The 24215-nt window shown below is 38.9% G+C and overlaps 3 protein-coding genes across 9 annotated transcripts in view; all 3 read right to left on the reverse strand.

Annotated features, from left to right (window-relative positions):
- Window positions 1-2194: 2194 nt before the first annotated feature.
- Window positions 2195-12420, reverse strand: stk24a (serine/threonine kinase 24a (STE20 homolog, yeast)). Its single transcript, XM_068704775.1, has 11 exons — window positions 11948-12420; window positions 8624-8854; window positions 7546-7602; window positions 7296-7404; window positions 7035-7192; window positions 6471-6656; window positions 6225-6370; window positions 5982-6114; window positions 5798-5860; window positions 5491-5627; window positions 2195-5382 (listed from the first exon to the last, which is right to left on the reverse strand). The coding sequence occupies exons 1-11, from the start codon at window positions 11990-11992 to the stop codon at window positions 5349-5351; spliced, it is 1299 nt and encodes a 432-aa protein (XP_068560876.1). The 5' UTR covers window positions 11993-12420; the 3' UTR covers window positions 2195-5348.
- A 935-nt stretch (window positions 12421-13355) lies between these two features.
- On the reverse strand, window positions 13356-22576 carry slc15a1a (solute carrier family 15 member 1a). The gene is made up of 23 exons (XM_068704774.1): window positions 22434-22576; window positions 22182-22222; window positions 21616-21703; window positions 21000-21141; window positions 20224-20343; window positions 20006-20105; window positions 18275-18365; window positions 18065-18148; window positions 17882-17964; window positions 17687-17773; window positions 17503-17592; window positions 17375-17419; window positions 17254-17286; window positions 17069-17157; window positions 16493-16574; window positions 16285-16404; window positions 16006-16149; window positions 15874-15920; window positions 15541-15648; window positions 15336-15447; window positions 14863-15000; window positions 14602-14709; window positions 13356-14418 (listed from the first exon to the last, which is right to left on the reverse strand). Exons 1-23 carry the CDS (start codon window positions 22438-22440, stop codon window positions 14179-14181), a joined length of 2199 nt encoding a protein of 732 aa, XP_068560875.1. The 5' UTR covers window positions 22441-22576; the 3' UTR covers window positions 13356-14178.
- Window positions 22577-22779: 203 nt separating this feature from the next.
- zmp:0000001200 (dedicator of cytokinesis protein 9) overlaps window positions 22780-24215 on the reverse strand; it is a 74193-nt gene continuing 72757 nt past the window's right edge. For all 7 annotated transcript variants that reach the window (XM_068704782.1, XM_068704778.1, XM_068704781.1 and 4 more), the window contains one exon: window positions 22780-23891. In XM_068704782.1, the coding sequence (XP_068560883.1) occupies window positions 23766-23891 (126 nt within the window). In that variant the 3' untranslated portion in view covers window positions 22780-23765. The remainder of the gene's footprint in view (window positions 23892-24215) is intronic.

A 24215-nucleotide genomic window follows, 5' to 3' on the forward strand; every position in this document is an offset into this window, starting at 1 on the left:
TAAAACTCACTTCGACTGATTTTAAGCTAAATTATGCAAACCTGGGGTCTGATTTTGACTTTAGAAATTGAGAACCCCCCCCCCCCCCCCCCCCCCCCCCCGAGAGCTCCTCCCCCCGTTACCAACTCATACAGCAGTACAACCACGGCTTCTGATCGATATTATATTAGACATTTGACGGATTGTCAGACATTGTTGAGTATTAGGTATATAGTAGCAAGTCTCTATCTTGGGGTATGTTGGTGAATTATTGAGTAGCAATGGATTTAAATTGTTATTTGCAATGTATTCAGTGGAACCTGTGTCTTGTAGAGTGAGTCTGTCTTTTAATGGCTATCAAAATGGTTGTAAGTTTGGAGGGATCAATGTTTGTATGCTGTCATTTTAGTTTTTAAATAATATTCTGATGGGGAGTATTTTTGATAGCTATTAAACTCCAGGCAGAAGTCTTGAGATTTGCATGGGGCAGCAACCTTTTGTGTGAGAGCATTATTATAATAATAATTGATTATGGTCACTGGCTTGATTCTCGGTGGTATGAAACATAGGAATATATGCATCACCATTTAATTTCATTTTGTGGAGAAAAACAGATCATTACACCCATGTTGTTTTTCAACATAGCTTTGCACAGGAGTGGATGAGGCCGGTGGTGTTTCACTTGTCCAGTGTCTGTCTTGCCTTTTTTCTTTTCTTCTCTTTTGCTTGGATGCTCATTAAATGAACAGCTGCCATCATTACCAGCTCTGAGCCTGCACCAGACCCCACGTTTCCAGCTGTGAGAAGGCCCAGTTCTGTCTCTCCCTTCCAAAGAGAAAACACGTAGTGAAGTGTAAACCCGTAGCTCCACCAGAGACGACTGGGCTTCTCAGTGACTAATGGTCATAAACACAGTGCCCCGAAAACTTAAAAAAAAACAAAAAAAATGTTGGATGGAAATGTTTGCAAGGCTGCTGTATCCACATAGCATGAGATTAGTCACTGCACCAGTTTACCCCAAAACCACGTAGAACAAAATGAACAGGGCTCGTACTGTTGGCACATTTAACTGCTTGAATTCAGAGATGGCTGACAAATTCCTATACTCATTGAATGTACTGTATTACTGTTTTTAAAGATAGGATGAGCTAATCTAGTCACCTTTTGTTATTGGTCCTTGTTTAATTTGTCTAAGGTATTTTTTGTATACAAAGGTTTACATTTTTATGTATATTTTTCTTGTGTACAAATTCTGTAATATGTGTAAAAACACTGTATGTAATATCTGTATATAGTGTGAGAAATATGATCTTTTGTTTTTGGATGTATAAATAAAACTTGCTGTGAGGTATTTGCTGACATTGTTTTTGTTTTACTGGACCCTTAGAAATAATTTCCACTTCACATGAGGTGAGGTGTAGGAACATGCACACTGCCACAGAGGTCTTTCCATGCACACAGAAATAAGAATCATGTAATACAACCTTTCACCACAAGGTCCACTCAGTTAAGATGGAAAATTGTTTCAAATGATCAGAAGAAGAAGAATTATATTCAAGTAGCCCAATTTTAAACGGTCCTATTGGGGTCACATCAAACAATCTTATTAAAAGGCCCATTTAGTAGCTGTTGTACAGCTTGGTACCACACGTCATCCAACTCAGAAAAGAAAACTCCAATAATACTTTAATGCTCACATACAATGTCTAAATATAATCCTACTAGAAAATTCTGATGCGGTCCTTCACTGAAGCTAAAATAAGGGGTTGCATTGTTCACATGTAATTTAAAAGTCCTGTTTTGGCCCAACATATAGCAGAACGGCACACATTTTAGCTGCACTGAGCTTTTATATTTGTTTTCACATTTTGGAGCATTGCTGCCTAAAAGTCAATACTTTTCAAAGTAGACTTGACAGCAATTGAAAAGGTTAAACACTTTACTCAGTAATTCATATCATTAATCTCTTGATTCTTAATAGACTTGTGCATTTTAAGAACCTACCATTATCACAGACCACATCAAAATGAAGACTGTTATACGGTACAACATCCAAGAAGGGTGATGTTTAGAACTAGAGGCCCTTTCGGTTGATGGATGCACAGAAAACTGTTCTGAATCACAGAAAATCTAAAACGTTGTTGCAGGCAAGCACATTTCAAATAAGTTCATGTTAAAAACGTACGACTCGCTCAAACAACGGCAAAACCATTCATCAAATGGTACTGGATTTTTACTTTATTTCCTTAAAATCATTTGACAACTTTCAATAATTCCCACAGCACTGTCCTGAATTAGCAAACATGTATACTGGACTATAAACTGTCAGCAAAATCACACAAAATGAAACGCACATTTCAAGTGATTGCTATCCAGTGTTTACTGAAACTTTTACACATCACAGAACCACACTTTACTCCCTCTATTACATAATACTGCTCTTTTGGGTTATAAAAATAGTTTAATAGAATATATGCCTACTTGTGCTAAAGGATTGACTCTTGGTGATCACACTGCTTTATTGCCATACAACACAAAGGGAAGAAAATGAAACTGGTGTAATTGCAACATTAACATTGCAGCCTTTTAAACTACCATTTTAAAAGAAAACAAAGTAAATCTGCAAAGTGCAACACATAAAAAGATATAGTCATCACAGACCATGTCAAAGGTGCAAATGTATTGAATTTGTCTCAGTTTGGGATGGAGGGGCATGGCACATCTCACAAGTTTCAATGAAGAGCTGAGTCATTTTTCACAGAAGAGCAGAAAACACAAAGGGCAAACAGATCGGAAATAGAAATCACTGAGTCGGGTACCTTCTCTTGATTCGGTTAACCAGGTTCTTCCCTGAACAATGTATTCGACTTTTACCCATTAAACTTTGTACTTCGCCGCAATTAGCGAGCAGAAAAGAAAAGAAAGTCTTTGGAGAGAATGTTCGGTTTAAAATGATAAAATCAAAGAGTAAGAACAAATTTGAGAATATGGGAAATATGTTTGTTCGCTTTCCTGCGGAGAGTTACATCAGAGGATGGATACCACTTTCCTGCCTTTACAGCTAGCAGCAAGTAGTGAAACATGCATTTTTTTTTTTAATGCCAAGCTAGGTACTCTTTTTCTTGATTTGATGAATTGTACATCTATTCTCTATCTCATTATCACTTGACACTTTGGCAATATTGTCTTTGTTACCCTCATGCTAATAAAGCATATATTGAATTGACTTGACTGGTCTGAGCCAAGAAGCCTCCTGTAAGATACTGAACAAATGAAACTCACCACTATAAAGTGTTATAAGTGTTGGTGAGCTTAGAGGTGCACACTTTGTTACCTCTGGACAGAGGCAGGCTAGCCGATTCCAGTCCTTGTGCTAAGCTAACCAGCTTAGCCGCATATTTAACGGGCAAATATTACAGAGGATTGATCTTCTAATCGAACTCTCCCCGAGAAAGCGAGTAAATCGTGTTTTTTAGCACTGTTGCTTTAACTTGTTTACTGTGTACCATATAATAAGAATAATATCTGACTCCATAAGAACTATAAAAAGCCCTCTCATCTGAGAAGAAGGAAAATAAGTCCATTTGCTCATACATGCATCATACTGACAAGGAATGAAATAAATATGTTTGATCTTTTATCATTTGTCTTTTAAAAAGTATTGCTGCATATGCATTTTAATGCCACAGGGAGGAAAAAAAAGAAAGAAATCACAACTAAAGCATTGGATCTAACATTTGAAAGCAGATACTATTCATCCCATTCATCACAAATACTCTAAGGCTGATTCAACTCTGTTCAGGACTCAACAGTATGCTACAACACATACTGCTCAGGCCAACCAACGGGCTTTATACTGTTATACTATCATGCACATTCAGAAGGCTTCATGTTAACATCTGAGAGCAGTGTCATCTACTATGAGAGAAGTCTTTGTCTAGAACGCACATCTTTACTGTACAAGTCCCAAAGTGGAAAGATTCAGCCGAGCAAATATTAACACTGCATGGCCGACTCCAGAGTCCAAGCTGCGAGACTTCAGGTGGACTTTTTTTTGTTGTTGTTGTCCCAGATAGCATACCTGCAAAATGCTGTAAGTCTCATGCTACTGTTTTATGGCTACTTTGTTTATAGACAAAAAGGCATTTATACTTGAAGTGCAATTAAAGCTGTGGGTAAGCTGAGGAGATGGATAGTACCGCTGCAGCTCCAAGGAAGACTAACGGAGTCTGCTGATTCATAAACTAGATGACAGCACCGCCCCGTTAATGGAATGAATGGACGAACCCTCGGTTCATCTTACCAGTCAAAAACACACCGCAAAAAAAGAAGAAGGGGTGAGTCCAACAAACCAACTCAAGCGGAGGCCTTGTGGAGCGGGAGCTGGCATCAAAGCATCCAGTTTAAAACTGGTGGGGGCTTCATCGATCCAGCCTTTTGTTTTTGTTTTTTTACATTCTGCAACATTATTACAGCCACAGCAGAGACTGTGAAATCAAAAAGTTAAAGAGTATTAAGAAATGTATAATAAATCAAGAGTAAAACATGATAGAGGGCAGCCATTTTCATTCACTGGATGAGTATTTAGAAGGTTTAACAACTGGAGAAATCAAAGACCGACATACAAAAGAACAAGTAGAAAGGCAAGGCAATCTCATGTATGGCCATTTTAGTCTCTCAAAATATTTACCTCACAACCATTATCTACAGATTGCATTTGGCCATTTGTACACAGTGGTTCCATTACAAACACTTCAATATTTTTTTCCGTGAATCTGTAGAAATTAGCATATTTACAAGTCTGTACAGCCACCCTATAGAGCTCTGTCCGTCTCCCAGAGAGCCCGATCCACTTAAAGCAGGATACCTGAGTTTTCAATAGAACGCTTCAACCCACTCGTCACATCACCGCACATTTCACAGGATATCTCGCACAGCCACACGCACAGCCACACAGTTAGTTAAGCAAGGGGTTTTCTCCAAAAAGGAAGCAGAGTGTAAACCTTTGTGGAAAAAAAAAGCCATACACTCATCAAAATCAATAACTCAAAGAGTCCTCGCAGAAAGACAGCAGACTCCACCGTCAAAATAAAAAACAGCTGTGAAGGAGGTATTGAGAAGGGACGCTATACAGCAGGTGGCAGTCGTGGTTGCAGCTGAGCGGCTGAACACTTGACCGTCCTGTACAGGACCCTCAGGTGGTGTGCTAGTGTATAAACAGACATTATATAGGCCAGGATTTTGCTTCAGGCAAATGAGTGATGGAGACCTTCCTGGGAGACTTCATCCCGGGCTGTGGAGGTCAGAGGAAAAGATCTGACTGCTGCCACTAGGGTGGGAAATTAGAGCAAAGCTGGATGTGGCGCCTCTCAATGACTGGCAGTAGCCTGTGGCACAGAGAACCTGACAAACATCAGAGAAATCAGAGGTTAATTTCTAGAGAGTGAAGTGAACAGGACTCGGGTTAAAACAAGACTAAAAAGGTCTTGAGATAACATGAACCCTGATTACCTCTGAAGTCTCTGCACTAGTTCAGCTACCAGGGAGTCACAGATGCCTGGGTGGGTTTCTTCTGCCAGGAAAATGGCCTCCCGCAGCTCCTCCACAGCCTCCGGCTTGCCATTACGCGTCTCGCCCTTTTCTTTCAACTGCGAAAAATGACATATTTCAGATACCAATAGAACGTGAACCTTCTCTGTCTCTGACAAAATACATCTGATCGTACGGTATATTTCTTTCTTTGTGATAATTTGACTGATTATAACGGTTTTATTTGAAATCATGCATTCAGTAATGATAATAATGTTAGTGCCATTACCTCAGTAAACAACGGAGAAAAGATTGTTGATAAGCTTTGTGACAAAGGCCTCTTTGGACTCTCCTGCAACAGGGAAAAAAAGATGATTTAAATGTCAAAAGGGGAACTCTGACTGCCTTTCCAACAAGAGGCGCTCAACTACTACTCCACTACTTCTTTCCTCTACAACGGCGTGTGGTCTCACCTGTTCCCTTTCAAGCTCAGCAGGCTGTGCTGCGCCATTCTGAAACTTCTTGAGGTCCTTCTCCCTGATGGTGTTGAAGATCCAGTCATCGTTGCCAGCGTCGTCTCCTCCAGAAGCCTGGCCGTTTGACTCCCTGCGGTGACACAGGATGTTTAGGATCATCAGTGTACTCAAGAGTTGCTAGATTTTGCTTCAGAGTTGCCACGTCTTTCCGGATGGATTGTTATGTTCCAGACAACTTACTCATCAGACTCATCGGAGCTGGATTGTTCCCGAGACTGCTCGGATTTCCACCTCTTGTATCTGTCGATCAGCTCTGTCAGATAGGACGTCTTTTTGGCATGCCGTACAATATACTTGTGTTTTAACAGCTCTTTGGCAGTTGGCCTCTAAAGGAAAAACACAGAAAACAAACTTAACAGTCAATATTAAAAGAATACTCTGGCCGTATTACTCATAACAGTGAGAACAACAGTCCTTTAAACTTACAAAGCTAGGCTCCTTATTTAAACAGGCTTCAATAAACTCTTTGAGTGGTTTACTGTAGCTTCCTTCCAGTGTCGGTGGATTGTTCTTTGGGATGAGGAATAACACCTTCATAGGATGAAGTTCAGAATGCGGCGGCTCTCCTTTAGCCAGTTCTATTGCTGTTATTCCTAATGACCAGATGTCTGCCTGTAAAAAAGGGACAGAAAAGATCACGGAATAAAGCAGCAAAATCTCACACATTCGTCCACACTGACACATGACATTTAAACTGGTTGACTTATGCAGCATGGGTGTATTTGAGGAACCCCTGCAGACTGAAGCACTGACTCATGCTGTGGTTATTCCAAAAATATGTATTCGGTCATTTATAGTCTAGAAAACAAGTCTTAAAAAAAAAGTGCTTAACAACTTGCACACAAGAGGTCAAAAGAGCGATGAAAACAAGGACAAAATGTACAAATCATTTGGGAATGATTCCACACATATATCTTTGTTTTCTTTGGGATTCTTCTTTCCAACATTAAACTTCACTGTGATAACAATAGATGCTGGAATAAGTCTGACCTTTGAATCGTAGGCAGATTGCTTTATTACTTCAGGTGCCATCCAGAACGGAGTACCAACGAACGTGTTCCTCTTTATCTGGGTGTCCGTTAGCTGGCCCGCCACTCCAAAGTCTGCCAGCTTCACCTCGCCTTGTTCTGACAGCAACACGTTGGCAGCTGAAAGCAAGAGGACAAGGATATGAACGTTCAGTGGTTAAAAAGAGACAAACAATGCCATTTGTCTCAACAAACTTTAGTGATACGATTGTTCAAGGCTTACCTTTGATATCTCGGTGGATTTTCTTCTCAGAGTGCAGATACTCGAGCCCTTTCAGGATCTCTCGGAGAATTGTGGCAATCTGTGTTTCATCCAGAGCACCTGGTTCCAACTAGAAGAACGGACAAATTAAGAGGATCAAGTGACTTTGGGCTTAAGTTTGAACAGATTTTAGACATCAGATAAATGTCATAATGACCTGCAAATCATATTGTTTAAGGCAGGGTCACTTTCATTATTTTAACATACTTACCAAATCCAGGGCTGATCCTCCACCCAAATATTCCATGATAATCCATAATTTTGTACCCTGGAAAATAAATCACAAATTCAGTCAGAAGGTGTACAAAGTTATCGTAGATATTACAAACAGAGTAACGGTTCATACTCACCTTGTCCACAGTAAATGTACTGTAAATGTACCAAGAGTACTCCCTTTGTTACTTATAACAACACTATGAGCTAATTTATTACATTATTCAACATTTTCTGTTTAGTACATAACATAATAATTGTCTCATAATGTAATAACAGAAAATGCAATACTTGTTCCATGCGCTCATGGTTTTCTTTTATCATGTGCTTATTATTACATTACATTTGAATTATTACATTATGAGCAGTTATTGCATTACGAGTTGTTACACACAAACATAAGTGCGCACACACACACACACACACACACACACACACACACACACACACACACACACACACACACACACACACACACACACACACACACACACACACACACACACACACACACAATGCTTACATACAACACACAAATAAGCCTTAATTCTCTCCTTCAGCCAGCAACACAACTTAAGCTAATGGACGCCACTTCTCTCCTGACGCTGTTAAGTACCACAGTAAATGCTGTGAGAGGCACTCTAAGCACCATCACATGTCTACTCCCACTACAGAAATGTTAAAGAGCTGACTTTCAGCTTTAAGGATATTTAAAAAGGACAGAATTTGTCATTCAGCTCCCACTGAAGATGAAAGCTAGCATGTTGACTTCGTTGTCATTATCTTATTCAAAAATCCAATCTGCTGGAGTACGAAGCAGAAAGAGTAAAACATATATCAATATCCAAATACTTACAGAGTGCACTCTTCAAAGCCCTCAAGCTTCATACTACAGCAGCGTCGGCCTACTTTGAGTCGTTCAATCTGTGCAATATTAAAAAGGCAATACTTGTTCCGTTGCCAGTATGCATTATTTAATGACCTACATTGCGTACACATGCTTGCAGGAACACACTACTGACACGCATTATGTCGAGCAGGAGCTGGTACAGTTTGACGATGATTTTCTTCCTCACCTTTAGGTATGATCCATAATACTTGGTGATAAAGGGACTGTCACACTGGCTGAGAACTGTGATTTCCTGTTGAATGTCTTCTATGTCGTCCTCCGCTTCTTCCAGATCGATAGTTTTAATGGCCACGACTTTCTGTGTCCGACTGTCGATGCCTTTGAAAACTTCGCCGAAAGAGCCTTTCCCTATCCTGTCCAGCTTGGTGAAAAACTCTTCTGGATCCGCTCGGAAATTCTGTGTGACAGAGAGGACGGAGAGAGAGAGAGCGAGAGAATACAGAGCATTTTAAGTAACGTCTTACAAGCAACATAGCTTAAGCCTTAGTGTATCCCATCATTTTTCTGGGATACACTAAACTCAAGTTAGCAATTAAAGAGCCAGCAATCAGGGAACCTTCAGCCTGTGATTTGAATACACTGTAATCTAAAAACGGATTAAATGAATCGTGCACCCTGAGCCTCACCACTAGGGCTGCATCTGACAACTATTTCCATTACAGATTAATCTGCAGACAATTTGTGCGGTTAATTGTTTCGTCTATGATGTCCAAAAATAGTGAATTTTAATGAATAAAAATAACCCAAACGCATAATTGTATTCATTTTTTGGGTAATTTAACTCAAGCAAAGTGTGAAATATCCAAATGTTGTAATTCAGCCGGACCTTAACTGTTGCATGTCACCATTTTTTTTACTCTTATCGGATAAAGTTTTGAGGCTGTGGGTAACACTTAAATCATGAGAAAACATAGGTAACACAGACTGAGGCGTAATGACCTCGATCACAAAAGCTAAACAGAAACTGCAGGACTACACCCGAACTCATTGAATGAACTAAATGGCTCATTCCCGGATGGAGCACCAGAGAGGGAATAATGGTCTTCAAGTTGGCCAGTTCAGTTTCCCTTCACGCACAGCAATCATGAGTCTAAACAGTCAGAGTAGTGTTTGCAATGCCATCATCTCCTCGTCAAATATTACACAAAAATAAGTCTATCCTGAAAAAAGCTTATGAACGCATCATACTATATATTATTAAGATTGTCTGAAAAATTCAAATGAAACAAATATTTCTGCAGAGGCTTTAAAATGAAAGAACTAAAGCATTTAAGCTCAATGCTTAATGAACCAGGTAACCCAGCCATAAGGTGAAATATATTAAAAATCACAATATGACCTCTTGCAATTTTCAAATTGCAAGAGGATATTTGTTATGCGATATCCTGGCCTACACAAATTACATTATACAAACTGAAGAAAACATCTTTGTTTCTTACAGATCTGTGCAAAAATCACACCATCATCTTATTAATGTTTTTTCAACAAATAATGATGTAAAAATGATTATACCCTCTGATATTGCAATTGTAATCCCAGTCAAAATAATATTCTCATTATTTTTCAGCCCTGCTGTTTGGCTCAGAGAGCAGATTGCCTTACAGCCCCCCCCCCCAGAGAACAGTTTCCTGTAAAAGTGCTAATGCACGGTGGTCAACCTATGTGGAAGGGGAGATGAGCAGCTGCACTTTGAAAAATTGGCAAAGAGGTGGCAGCTGAATTTGATAGCAAAGGGACTTTAGAACAAAGAAGGCAGAGCGGTGCAGAATAAAGCAGAGTAGAAACAACACAACCAAAATACTATCATAACACTGGTGTGGTCAGTCATCCAGGTGAAAATTATAACGTCGAGGCGGACCTCTGTAAAAACAATGGGGGAAAAACAACAATGGAGCTGCGGCCACAGACTACACATGATGGGAATGTACTTGCCATATACACAGTCAGCAGGTTTACTGCGACAACTAAAACTGCCTGAACCGCGCTCTAAAAGCATGTGTTTGATGCTCTCCCATCTGCACCACACAACAGTGTCGTCTACTGGCCTCCACGCACCACACCCTCAGGGTCACTTCAAGCATCCCAAGTGCTAAATCTTCTCTGCATAGTAACCTGTGGACGCAGGTCCGTTTTTTACCATGTGAACCTGTATAAAGTCTGTGCATATATTTGTTCAGAATTTAAGAGAAGTAGCATTTAGGTCCCTCCTTGAGATTGTTGTGATTACACAGTCTGTAGAGACTGTAGTGTGGTGTACTTGATCTTCAAACGGAATGTGTCCTGACTAGCAGCTAGTGGCTGGTTCAACTAAAGAATATATAATAAAGTTGAACAAAAGACTATCAAAAAAATTATTCGAGCTACTATGCCATTGGTGGCCCATAAAAATATAATTACGCCACAAGGACAATACATCTTAAACTACTGTCAAAAAGCTGTGATGTAAAAACTAGACCTGAAAATCTCACTTAATATATAAAGTCAACCAACAGAATATTAATAAGCAAGTATTTTATTGTGATGGTAAACTGAATATCTTAAGATTCAGAAGAAGTCATTCGTGCATTTATTAGTCCCTTAATCAATTAGTGGATCGATAGATTATTAAAAGGCAACTATTAATTGATAATTCAATTATTTTATTGTGCAAAATGCCCAAAGATTCTCTGGTTCCAGCTTCTTATTATCTGAACACAGGCTGCCTTTCTCTGTTTCATGTCATTGTAAACTAAATATCTTTAGGTTCTTAAATGTTGGCTGGACAAAATGAACAAGTTATAGACCTAGATCACCGTAGCACAATTCTAATGGTGGTTTCTCTTTTTTTCTGACATTTTGTGGACTTACAGAATTGCAGATCAGTTGCAGCATTAAATGACATGGGCTTCACTATCAGTTTGGGTTAAGGTAATTATTAGAGCTGAAACGATTAGTCAATTGATCGATTAGTTGATCACAGAAAAAAAAAAAGGGCAACTATTTTGATAATGGGTTTTAATTTATTCAAACATGTGATGTTTCCAGCTCCTTAAACCTGAGAACTTGCTACTATTCCTTGTCTTTCATTACGTCTCTGTTGGTCACAATAACAACAGTGGACATGGACTAAATTGCAAGTTTAATACATTGATTTCTGCTTTTATTGTTATGGGCATTTAAAGTCTACCATGAATGTTGTTTATAAATTAGGAGTAAACTCGAGCAGAATAAATTATGTTTTAACAGCGCGTTAGTCATTCAGTGCACTTTAGAGTTGACAACAAGACATCAGCCCACTCACATACACGGAACTACTGGACTTGACAAATAGGTGCATTAATCATTGCAAAGTAAAGGCGATAACGTTAAGTGTTCATCGTGATAGTGACGCAGTGTTCCTGTAGATAAAAGTTATTTACAGGCATCGAGCTAAACTCCAGAGGAAACGTAAAATGTTATTTAACCAAATAAGCTAAAGTTAGCTAGAAATGTATAAATATATATATTGTACCTGAACCCCCGGCAGTCCACTTTGAATAATAGGTGAAAGAGCCATGGCGTCAGATCAGCAAAGATGACGCCTTTCCTCCTTTCCTGCTTTCCTTGTCAGAGGTGTAACGTTAGATTCTGGTTAGGATGACCCGGTCCGTCCCACGAACTCAAAGGATAACTTAGGTGAGTTGAAGTGTAAAATAGAGAGGTCAGCTCGACTTGTCGGCTCGTACTTCGAGCTGCCTGCCTCACTCTCCTCACTCTCCTTCCGCAGTTAGCGACCGTTAGCTACTTTAGCAGCTAGCAAACAGTTGAATAATTAGATCTCTGTAGACCAGCGCGGGCTCTCAGCGCGTGCTTTGCTGTCTCCCGATGATAAGATGGACGTCTGGTTCCAAAAGTGTCGCACAGCGTAAATTAATGTGCACTGTTAGTTAGTTGTATCGCTTGTTGTTCTATTCTCTCATCACTTTTCTCGGTCGCCCAGCGCCATCTTGGTTAATGTCATTTTCATTTTCCGGCGGACCAATCAAGAGCGAGGAAGAGTCGACGGCGCATGTGTCGTCATTCGTAAATCGAAAAGCGTCACAGAGGAGGAGGAAGGTTCACACGTTTGGTACGTTTGTTTGGAAAAAGGGAATAGATAACTCTTTTCCAGCCTGTCACAGAAGGAGTAAGTGAAGTCTGTACCTATGGATCATAACCACTTGTTTTGCGTACAACTGCTGTAGTCTTATATTACCTTTGAGAACATTTTGGGGAGCATTGTTGCACAGAAAAGGAAATTTTGTCCTGTCTGTTATATTGGAATAATATTAGGAGGGGATGTCTTCCCTGCAAGTATGCACAGGAGGAATTACAGCCACTAAAAGCAGTTGTAGGTCTAATGTAGGCTACTAAGACAAACTTAAAAACGGTGAACCTATATGTTTAACACCATATTTTACTTTAAATTGTGCACACATGACAATAAATGAAGCTGTATTTAATCAACCTACCACAAATTAAGTGAGACATAAAACACGTTGGTTAGTTGAGTTAGTATCACAGAACCAGTTCCGTCAGCTTAGACACATTTTAGACTTTTTCCATGGACAACATTATCACAAGTTGCAGCAGGATACTGGTATTGTGCATGCTGGTTCACTGTCCCACTGTCATGGCTTACTAAGACTTCGATAGAACAAAGCCATCGTTAATGTTATCAGTAACACCGGTGTCAGTTTGAAAAAACCTTTTTATTCAAGAAGGCATTTCTGACCTTGTGTTAAATCACTGTCAGCTATTTATTTTGTGTTTCTGTTCATTTACTGTTTTCTATTATGCTTATGTTTACTAGTTTTTTATTATAGTTTGTTTTAACTATGTTAACTATGTACTGTCTCTGTGGCACTCTGAGATTCTATGAATGAAAAGTACGTTACAAATAAAATGCATTATTATTATTATTATTTTTCATGCTATGACATGTCACAATGTCTACCGTGAAAGAGGCCTATTCAACTTGTGAATACAATGTTGGTGCTGGATATTTGTTATTTTTAGCAAAGGATTACAAAGACACTAATGATAAAATCCTGGGATCTTATACTCAACATAAACTCTTTCCCTCAGTTAGTTTCTGGGGGAAAAAAGCAGCTAATGAGAACATAAAGTTGAAAGATCCAGAAAAATCTGTTAAATTGATCTTGAGTTAAAATGATTTAGTCAAACCACATTTTCCAAGGTAAGGTATAAAACTTTCACACTCAAATAATGAAAACCGCTTCTTTTTTTACCAGTTTAAGCTCAGTTGGTGGCCTGACATCAGTCAAGTATATTCTGGAGATTTGATATCAGGTTTGTAGAGTGCTATGAATAAGAATGACATGCTCAGTGATATTTGGCAAAATATCTCAAGACAAGAATTGTGAGTGGAAAAAAACACTAACAGAATTATTTTGATTGTGTACTTGAACATAACTTGCACATAAATACAAAAGAGCAATTAAATCCAACGATATATAAATGGTTCATCAGTCTTTGTCGTTATAATGCTACAGATAACATTCAATTAATTTGTTGTACTGGATAGACAACTTTGTGTGCCTTGCTCACCAGTCATTTGGGCATTAGAATATAACATATTTAAAACACTCACACACACACACACACACACACACACACACACACACACACACACACAAATGGACAACACTGGCCGCATGAAAGTATATTCTCCCTCATGTCGTCATCATCAGGTATAAATGTTCACATATTGGTCTGTTTGCCTGTATCATCTTCATCTTCGTGACTTTTAATGGAGTCTTTCTTGACCATCTCGAGCTGCGTCTTCTGTAGCTTGCTCTTATCATCATCATCTTCATCAACCTTCTTACTGAACTGGGCCTCAATTGCTGCAGGGTCGATGTAGGTGTAGAAATACGCCATGATGGAGAAGATAAAACACACTACAACCAAGAGAGAGGCAAATAGGATGTACTCTGCCCACTTTGAGAGAGGAGGAGAAAGACAGAGGGACAAACGTGGTATTAATGCCTCATCATGGGTCACTGTCACAAAAAAACATGTCAGACATATCCACTCGAGATATGTTGTCACTTTGAGTCACTGAGGTTTATTTTGAGTTAATTAGTCTTTTCTTTTGTTTGTTTAGTTGTTGTTTTTTTTTACCTGTTTGGGAAGCTTCGCAACCTCAGCCACTATCAGAACAATGAAGTTACCAATAGCAACAGTAAACAACCAGCCTGCTTGCAGCACCGCTTTCATGTTACTAGGTGCCTTGAAGAAACAAAAGAAGTACACAAGATGAATTTAGCCAAAAACAAAGAAAACAGAACTATTATCAAAAGAATAAAATATTCTCATTTTCTGTGTCCTATAACCTCTTCTTTCATTGTGCATCACTGAGATGAGGTGTGTATACCATTTTACCTGTGAGTAGGAGAACTCCAGACCAGTAACAGAAAACATCACTTCACCAACAGTTATGAAGAAGTACTGTGGGATCTGGAGAGCCATGTGAACAGAGTTGGGCTTGATGTCTTCTGCCACAGTAAGAGACTCCTGACACTGAAACAAATAATCACAATAGTTCAGTTTAGGCTGGGTGTTTCTCAACGTGTGTGACTGAAAAGAAGGTAGCTGGATGGATTTTGATTTTGAGCATAAAAATGACCATATGTATAAGGCTAGCCCATTTTATATTTCTTCGTATTATCAAGAAAATCCCATGAAAAGAAACCAAAAATGCATTAATCCAAACGTCCCGACCATGTCTGTGACACTTAGCCCCAAGCCCATCCCTGCCTTCTTAAGATGTAACTCTTTAAAAACAGGTCACAAAAATGTAGTTTACATTTTTTATAAAGGCTTAATATTTTCCTAAAAGACCTTAAAAAACTTACATTTGATCCAATGACCAAAGTGCTGGGTATAAAGAAGGTATATGAACTTCCAAATCCAAAGTCCCTGCTGTATTCACATGACTGTGAACCACTCTGTATGGTGAAGATGGACCTGATCATTGGAAAAGAAAATTAGTGTTTGCATAAAATAATGATTCCAGTATAAAAAACAGTATTGATTTTTGTCAAGATGAAAAATCCTTACTTTCCATTTCTTATGTGGGAGTAGTTGGAATAATCAAATGACTCAATTACTCCAAAGTCAGCTGCAAGAGTTGACACATTCACTGCTGTATTCATTCCATTTATGAATCTGAAATGGGAACATATTCAGCCAGAAAATGTAAAAACAGTCAGTAAAACCAATGTATGGAATCCCTTTATTTTCAACTATTTAATCTGCAGACAAAGATTGGGGCTACAACTGTGTAATTTTTACCTGATAAGAGACTAAAAACTTAATTTTCTGTTGGTCAATTAATCAATTAATCAATTAATCGCATATTTGTTAGCGGTTTAAACATTTGTATCAACTTACCGGATTGCATTGTTGCCTTCCTGTGGCTTGGAAATCAGATCATTAGTCTGAGGAAACAACGAATGTTGATTAATTGAACTTAAATGGCCTCTTGTGTGTCTTTATTGATATTATTTTGTGCTTCTAACTCACCAACATCCAGTTGTCAGTGATGTTTGATGTCATGAGAAGCGTTTTTCGCTTTCCTTTGGCCAAGGAAATATCTTTCACCACTGGTGGGCTGCCTATTGAAATGCTGATAATTTCTGTGTCAAATGTGAAGAATTCATTACTGGCCTGCAAAAAAAATAAAAATAATAACAGTTAAAACTGTTCGATCATTGGGCTAGGAATGTGTTGCATGCAACAGAATTTTAAACTTGCATAAATCTCAAAATTTTAGAAGTTTTGTATTATTGTATGAGGACATACCTGAGATGCAGGAAGTACAAGAGGATCGATGCCAGGCAGCTCAACCGTCACTGGATTACTGCCCATGTTAAGTAATTTCAACTGACTCTGAGAGGCTGACGGGAAGGTGGCTAATGTTTTCTGAAATTTGAGTGAGTTTTAAAATAAATTATTCCTTGAACTGATTTTACAGTGTATGAGGAGATGAACACAATCGTTTGCTACTTACATCAATTTCAGTCTGAACCACAGCAGCGCAGACAAAAGCTACAGCTGCCATCATCATCCCCACTGTCATTCTTTTCAGAGGTCTGTTGAATGAAATCGTGTTACTGATTTGTACAAAATGTGAGAGAATTACATCACCAAATATCTATCTTTAAAAATTATTTATGACTGTAATATCAGCATTTTTGACATCAACAACATCAAAATATGGGCCTGATCAGACTGTAAAATTACACTGGTCTTGTATAAATAATCAGCTTTTTCTCTACAAAATTTAGTTCTGAAAAAACACATCAGCCTTTGTAGTTGAACACTCTGACAATGCTGCTTGTTCACTCACAGTATTATGTTCCACTGTTGAGCAGCTAAATAGTTTGACATTTTGAGAAATCCGCCTAATTTGCTATTGTGCCGAGAGTTGGATGGAAAGGATCGATACCAATCTCAAAGCCAGACGCTATAAAGCTACATCGAGCAGATTGTAGGTTTTGTAAGTTATTTAATAACCAAATAAGGGACCAAGGCCAGGTATTGTTTAAGCCCCAAAGCTGTCTCACTGACTTCCAGCAGTACTTACGTAAAGTTCAGGCCACACTTTTTGATCAGAGGGTAGATTAAACTGTCCATGATAGGCACCAGTGTCAGGATCAGGATGGGGTTTACAGTCTTCAAAAACATAAATCGCACAGTGACAATTGTCTCAAATAGAGTGCAGTATGTCAAGCTACTTCAAGCTAACACGATACAATCATTTTAACTCACCTGCATCTGATCAGGCTGTATAACAAGTAGCCCCTGCAGACACAAATATGTTATTAAAACATGAACACATTGTAAACAAATTAGAGAATTAAAATATATTTGGTTTTATCATCAAACTTACAAAGTTCCCATCCATATTGGTGGCTTGCAAAGTCCATCTAGAACCCTTTAATAGAGATGCAGAGTAAAGCACAGCTTCCACTGTCAACCAGTGATGTTGCATTTCTAAGGTACGTGTAACTTGAATACCTTTTGGTCAAACAGGGTCCAGAACATCGGGAGTGGGATGTATAAAAAGAGGACCCTCAGCACCATTTTGATTTGAGCAATGAGGAGTTTCTACAGCCCAGAAAGACAGAAAATCAACTGCTGTCATTCCACTGATGAAACAGCTTGTTAGAGACTTTAGAGAATTAAGTAACGTGACATTTACAGTATATTTATCTTCAGCCCAGTCCATCCAGTGCTGCCTCTTTGGGTATTGATTGCTTCTGTGCTTGTAGCGGTTCTTAATGGCAAACTGAAGAAGAATGTTAAGGATAAAATATGTTTTTAGAAACACCCCGATCAATGGTTGTTACACATTAATGCAGAATGTGTTGATGCAAATGGTGTAAACCAGACTCACCCCAATACATTTACACACATCAAGCATGATGTTTCCCTGTGGTTCAGCTTTGTAGTACATACCACTTCCAACAATAAACACCACTGTAGGGGGCATCACAGGCACAACATCATTATCAGTGCACAGTATTTGTACCAAATCTTTAGATTTCTGCTTTATAGTCTCCCAATTATTTAGACATACCAAGTGCAACCACCATTAGTGCTGCAGGGACGCCGAAGGCCAGAGAATAACACTTCTGCTGACTGTAGATGCCACAGTTCTGAGCTGCAGATTGGGACAAACAACTGTCATTACAATTCAAATTTGACTCATACTCTAGGACTGTTATTACTTGTGCCCTCATGCTTATGGCATGGTTTCTCATAAACCTTATCTCCTGTTCATATCTACCTCTCAAGATTGGAGTGATAATGGTTGACAGGAGACTCCCACCATTGATGCAAAGGTAGAACACAGAGAAGAACGTTCTCCTTTGCTTTTCCTGCACAGAGAAATACAGTCAGTGACCTTCTACCTTCTGTTGCATGCATGTTGTGCAATGCTGAATATAATGTGTAACCAATTAAAAAATGATTAATATCTTTGTTTATTATATTAAATGATACAACCAAAGTTTTGCGACACAAGGATAGCAATGTCAGTGCGTCAGCCCACCACTTTGGTCAAGACTAAAGTAAAGATAAACTCTTAGAAGTAGTATTGTTTATCATAAACATGTGTACATACATTCATGGTCTCCAGAGGATGAACACTAAAGGTGATTTGCTGACTTTCCCTCTGGTGTCACCATGAGTTGAGGTGTGTGATCTTGAGTGAAATGTCGTGATACATTTTTAATGGATTGCGATGGATTTGGTACAATCATCCATGTGCCCCTGTAGTAACTTTGATTCCTCCACTCCAGAGTACTCCACTGAATTAGCATTGTTGGATTCCAAATGGACAGTTTGAAAACAAGTATATTAACCAATTTGCTGATTATTTGCCAATTTTGGTACTTCAAAAATCAAGTAGCAGTAACTTTCTTGTCAAAACCTGGCGCCTGCTTTACTCACAATGCGCCTTGACTGTCAACATGTTAGTCAAAGATTTGGTTGTATTGTGCTGTATTATGCTTGTATCCCCGAACCAGTAGCCTCAAGCAGAGATAGACAAGACAGGCATTGTTTCATCAAGCGACAATCACCAAGGCTGTGCCCCCTTTTGGGGGAAAGAATTGCAGATAAGGAGAGAAATAAGACAATGCCAAAAAGCGTTCAAACAAATTACCAGAAGAATCCAGATCTTATATGAGGCACATGATGCAGGAATTTTCACTGTCAGTTTGGTAAATTGCTGAATGATGCTGGTGAGTTACTATCAATAGATAGCTTGAGTGGGAGGCTGCCGCAGTGCAGTCAAAGCATCAGACTGACAACTAAACCTCAGCCTAGCCTGGATCAAACAGTTGGCTAATAACAGGTTGGGTGATTCAATCCAAAAAATGTATAGATAACATGTAATATTCAGCCACTAAGTTGGGTCCTTGATCCACTTAGACAGGGGAAGACTGAAGGGGTATGACATTTTCATTACAAAGGCGATCAAGCTTAATTCATTAAGGTATCGCCAACACTCAGGTTTAGGCAAGGTTGCAAAATAATTATCAGACATGTCTGACAGAGGTCTGGTAAGCTCAGTTATTTCTAACTTCACTCCCCCAGATTTTTGTAATTTTCATACTTTTAGTCTTCAGACCCAACCAATTCTGACTCAAGTGACATCACTTGAGGCTTTGTACAACTTGTATTCACTTGCAGTAGTAGTCCCCAACACCTGTGTAAAATTGGTGGAGGTCACCTTTAACTTTTCATCTAGTGCCATCATCAAATCTAATTTCCCAAATACTTTGGTTTATATCTAAATTAATTCCTTCTGGTGTGCCAAAGAACTGTCTCATAGCCGCTAGCATGGCTGTAGACTTGGTGTTGTTTTAACTATTTAGGGGACTATGTTTTGAGAGTGGATAGTAAAGAGGAGACAGGAATAAGGGGAGAGAAAATATGGCTGGCATGCGATAAAGAATAGTGTCATTGTCACAACCAAAGGTTAAACATAATAGAAGAAGAAGACTGTTCTAACCTGATGATCACCGAATTGGTCTCCACCAAAGGCAGCAACACAAGGTTTGATGCCACCAGTGCCCAGAGCAATGAGGAAGAGACCCACCATGGACAACACGCTAAATGTGAAGTGGAACATGTGCATGAGCAGGGTGCTGTCGAAATATATGATGCAAACTGCCTGCCAAAAGCTCACAACCTGGACGCAATTATTTGGCTAGTAAAACAGAAACCCACACATGAAAGGTCATGTTGTCTGGTGTCCCGTCTCTGTCCGTGTCAGTGATGTCATGGATTGCACTGATAGCCATCGTAACCTGGCCGATCGCATAGACGATGGACAAGTAGATGATAGTCCTGTAAGGTAAAGAAGGAAAGAGATAGCAGCGGTGTAATAACTACTGTGAAGGAGATAATTGTATCTTATTATATGTCTTTTAATCTCAAATAATAATCTAAAATCTGTACAAATGTAGTTGAGTAGAAACATTTCCTTCTGAAATTAAAGATAGGGATATACTTCTCCAATTTCTTACTTAAAGCCACTACAAGGAACTTCCATTGTGTTGATTTTGGCGGTCCCTGTGGAAAAAAAATGGTAGTGTTTCTTTGCACCAGATTTCCTTTAGATAACCTCTCATTTTACTACAGCAGGGTCTGACAGTCTGCCCCGTTCAGCCCTGATTCTAGTTCTGCTGTGCCTCCCTTCCTTGCAGTGGACTCAACAATACTGCCTAGGCTTCCAGCAGCTTGGCGTTGGCTCTCAGCAGGGACCAGCTGAGCAGCAGGCAACTATATAGAAATAGCCAATATTCTCGCTGGTGGTCTTGTTCGCTTATGTAGGTCATACAGAGGCATCAGTAATTAATTGAGAGTGCGTCATAAACAATCAAAAGTTCCTCATAGTAACTTTAAGTACAGTAGGCCTTCTTGTACTTAGTTACTTTGCATCACTGAGCGATAATCCTCCTCTAACTACTTGCATATATTTAATGAAAAAAAAGTAAACTCACTTAAACTTCCCCAGCCAGGAGTCAGCCACAATGGCCCCTAGGATGGGGGTCAGGTAGCAGAGAGCCACAAAGACGTGATAGATGGACGTGGCCAAGTCATCGTCCCAGCGCAAGAAGTATTTGAAATACAGCACCAGGACCGCTGTGAACAGGCAGAGAAAACGTAAGCTTCTTCTTATTTTACAGCATATCATCATCAATCTAAAATCAGCTCTGAAATGTTTGGTCATGTTGTGCAAAGTCTTATAATATCAGAATGTATTTGTTGATTATATTTTGTATTCTTAATGTGAATCTACAAAATAAATGTAGTGGAGTAAAAAGTACAATATCTGCCTTTGGAAAATAGTAAAGTAGAAGTAGAAAGTAGCAGAAAATTTAAATACTGAAGTTAAGTAGGCCTACAAGTCAGCTACCTCAAAATTGTACTTCAGTCAATGTGACCTACTTAGTTCCTTTCCACCACTGTAAATATTTAACAGATTACAACAAAATGAATCTGTTTTTTTTCCAAAACCGTCATTCTCAATAAATAAATGAGTTTAATGACGTGGTTTTATCATCATGGTTACAAAAATAATCACTTGGTCAATGTTACACAACTCTGTGTTCTCACCTCGCATGCCATAGTAGGAGAACCTCTCGCAGAACTCATTCACAACTATGAAGAAGATGCTGAGCGGGTAGCCGAACAACTCTTTGCTCTGATGGATCAAAAAAAGCATCAGCATGGTGTTCAGCAGCAGTGGAGGAAGATTTTAGATCATAGCACAGGCAACAAAATGTACTTGGCGTATCAAAATGAAGGACTCATTAAGCAGAACGGTCCATGTCCGTGTTCTATTACATTATTGGATCAACATCAGGTGGACCAGCATATTTTATTAGTTTAAGAAAATGCTTTTGGTAAAAAAAAAAAAAAAACGTGTGAAATAAATATAGCGGAGTAAAAAGTGCAGGTATAAAGTAGCATGCAATGGAAAAACTCAAGTAAAATACAACAACCCAAGAAATTTGCCCTAAGTAGTGCTTGGTATTCAGTAACTTACAGCAGTAATACAGTGAATGGCATATTGAGATGTTTGCTTTGTTATCCCTATGGATTATCATTTAGTCTCACTGAACAATTATAAACAAAAACTGCATGAACATTCAATGATTTTAATGAATTAAGTGCATTACCGTCCCTTTGCTCTCCTTCCGTTTCTTGGGATCTTCGTTATCTGCGCACATGACAATTTCAGTTTAAATAATTGGCTGCATTTCATAAAAAGAGAGAAATGCAGTTGCCCTCAGACTACCTCCATTTAAAAACAAATATCTTTCTCCCAATGTTTGGGCTGACTTGTCTTTCAGGCGTCTGCACTTTCTGTTCTGAAATATTTGCTTCTGATTTAAATGAGAACAGATAAAAAGCAATGTTTGCCAACTCACCTGTCATACTGTTTGAGTGAAGCTGCTGCTTGACTTCTATTGTATTTTGATATTCCTTTGAGATTCCTGCAGGGAGCAGTTGATAATTGATTCTTCACTCTAGGAGTGTTTCCGTAATATTGCTTCTTATTAGCACCTTGATCTGTCGTCCACACTGCTGACAGTGTTGCTTTTATGATGGGTGGGACATGAGATATAGGAGATATGGAGGCAGCTATGTTCAGTCCTAGACACCTCATAAAAAATATTAATTTCAGAGAACTCCACAACCAAACTAATTGTAAGAATAAACACAAGAATAAACTTTAATAAATGTGGAATTAAAATAAGAATTCATGAGTAAAAGTGAAGAGAAATGAGTGTTTTATTTAAAAGATAAGCATTAGGGAACATCTCTGTTTACAGCAGAACAGTGACTTTGTGTTAAATAAAAAAAAAAAATACCTTGCTGCCCAAATATAAAACAATTTTAATGAACACTAAAATGGTAAAAGCTTCATATTACTTCCACAGTAGGCGTAGTGTTTGGTTCGACACCTCATCGCTTTGGCAAGAAGGTCAACATCATCTTTACAGTGTATGAGTCTCATACAGCAAGATACTTTGCAAATATTGCACACACTCCTTTTTTATATACATTAATAAACAACTTGGAATATACTTTTTGTATGCAATGGCTTTAAATATTTAAAAATGCTCCCATTCTAAGACATTGAAGTGATTTAAGGTTGAATGCTAACATGAGTCATAGGACGCCATTTAGTAGAAATATAACTTCATGTACAGGGAGACGAGCGTCAACGTATGCAGCATATACTGTTCATCGAGACATCAATACAGTGGCTTATAAAAGTGGAATACTGTACATACAAAAACACAATGTGAAACATTATCAAAATAAACAAAAATGGGCTGTTGGGAAGGTGGTGGGTGTAATGTAATGACATGCATATTAAAGATCCCAAGAAGAGTGTGCATGGAAAACCAGTCTTTTCAGGTAGAAACAGGTGACACATTATGTCTGTCTAAAGTCTGCAAAGTCTCTCATCTCTCCTGCATGATCCCCTCTCTGGTCTCAGGATCCACCTCAGCACTGTCACAGACATCCAGCACAGTTACCATGCCGTGTAATCATTAAATAGGTCCAGTGCCTGGGTCATTGTCCACTGAGAAAGGTGAGAGGTGGTCAAAGTTGTCTGTGCTTTTGTCAGTTTCCCTTTGAGCTGACTGAAGAGAAGCAGGATCGGGTTTAATGGCGACAATATGGCGTCGCCGGCATGCCTGGTTGGCGAGTATAGAGGGCGCCAAGTTCAAGGTAAACCCCTGCCAGCATCATACCACAGAGGAAGAGCTGGGGATGCCGTGGATAGTGGCACTGGTTGGCGTGCCGCTGATGGCGTTAAAGATTTGAAGCGAGTCTGGAAGAACGCTCTTCATGCCATCTTCCACAGGACTGATCTGGAAGCGAAGAAGAATGAGATATTCACAACTATTTACGATACCATCTTGGATTGCTTAGTACCTTAATTACTGCAAAGTGAAGCCCGTATTTATAGTGATAGTTAGACTAGACCTTTTCTTGCTGAGAGTTAAATGAGAATATCGATACCACACACACATGTCCGTGCAGTAAATATGAAGCTACAACCAGCAGCAGGTTAGCTTAGTTTAGCATAAAATCTGGAAACAGGTGGAAACTTCGGTCTGGCAAATAGTTTTTTAGGACTTCAGGTTTTGCACGTACGATTTATTTGATTAATGTATTTATAATCCATTTTGCTA

Source organism: Cebidichthys violaceus, unplaced genomic scaffold, assembly GCF_023349555.1.
Source record: "Cebidichthys violaceus isolate CVI_PGR_0920_01 unplaced genomic scaffold, fCebVio1.0.p SCAF_11, whole genome shotgun sequence".
In the NCBI taxonomy this organism is placed as follows: Eukaryota; Metazoa; Chordata; class Actinopteri; order Perciformes; family Stichaeidae; genus Cebidichthys; species Cebidichthys violaceus.

What these genes read in the sequence shown, in the direction of transcription:
- stk24a (XM_068704775.1), bottom strand. Translation starts at nt 11,992, where the DNA reads ATGGCTCTTTCACCTATTATTCAAAGTGGACTGCCGGGGGTTCAG. An exon ending in TAAATAAGGAGCCTAGCTTT is followed by an intron (nt 6,371 to 6,470) that starts GTAAGTTTAAAG and finishes TTTTTCCTTTAG; the next exon opens with AGGCCAACTGCCAAAGAGCT. An exon ending in CTGAGCTTGAAAGGGAACAG is followed by an intron (nt 5,861 to 5,981) that starts GTGAGACCACAC and finishes TCCCTGTTGCAG; the next exon opens with GAGAGTCCAAAGAGGCCTTT.
- slc15a1a (XM_068704774.1), bottom strand. An exon ending in TGGAGTTCTCCTACTCACAG is followed by an intron (nt 14,710 to 14,862) that starts GTAAAATGGTAT and finishes TGTTTCTTCAAG; the next exon opens with GCACCTAGTAACATGAAAGC. An exon ending in TTGCGAAGCTTCCCAAACAG is followed by an intron (nt 14,419 to 14,601) that starts GTAAAAAAAAAC and finishes CCTCTCTCAAAG; the next exon opens with TGGGCAGAGTACATCCTATT.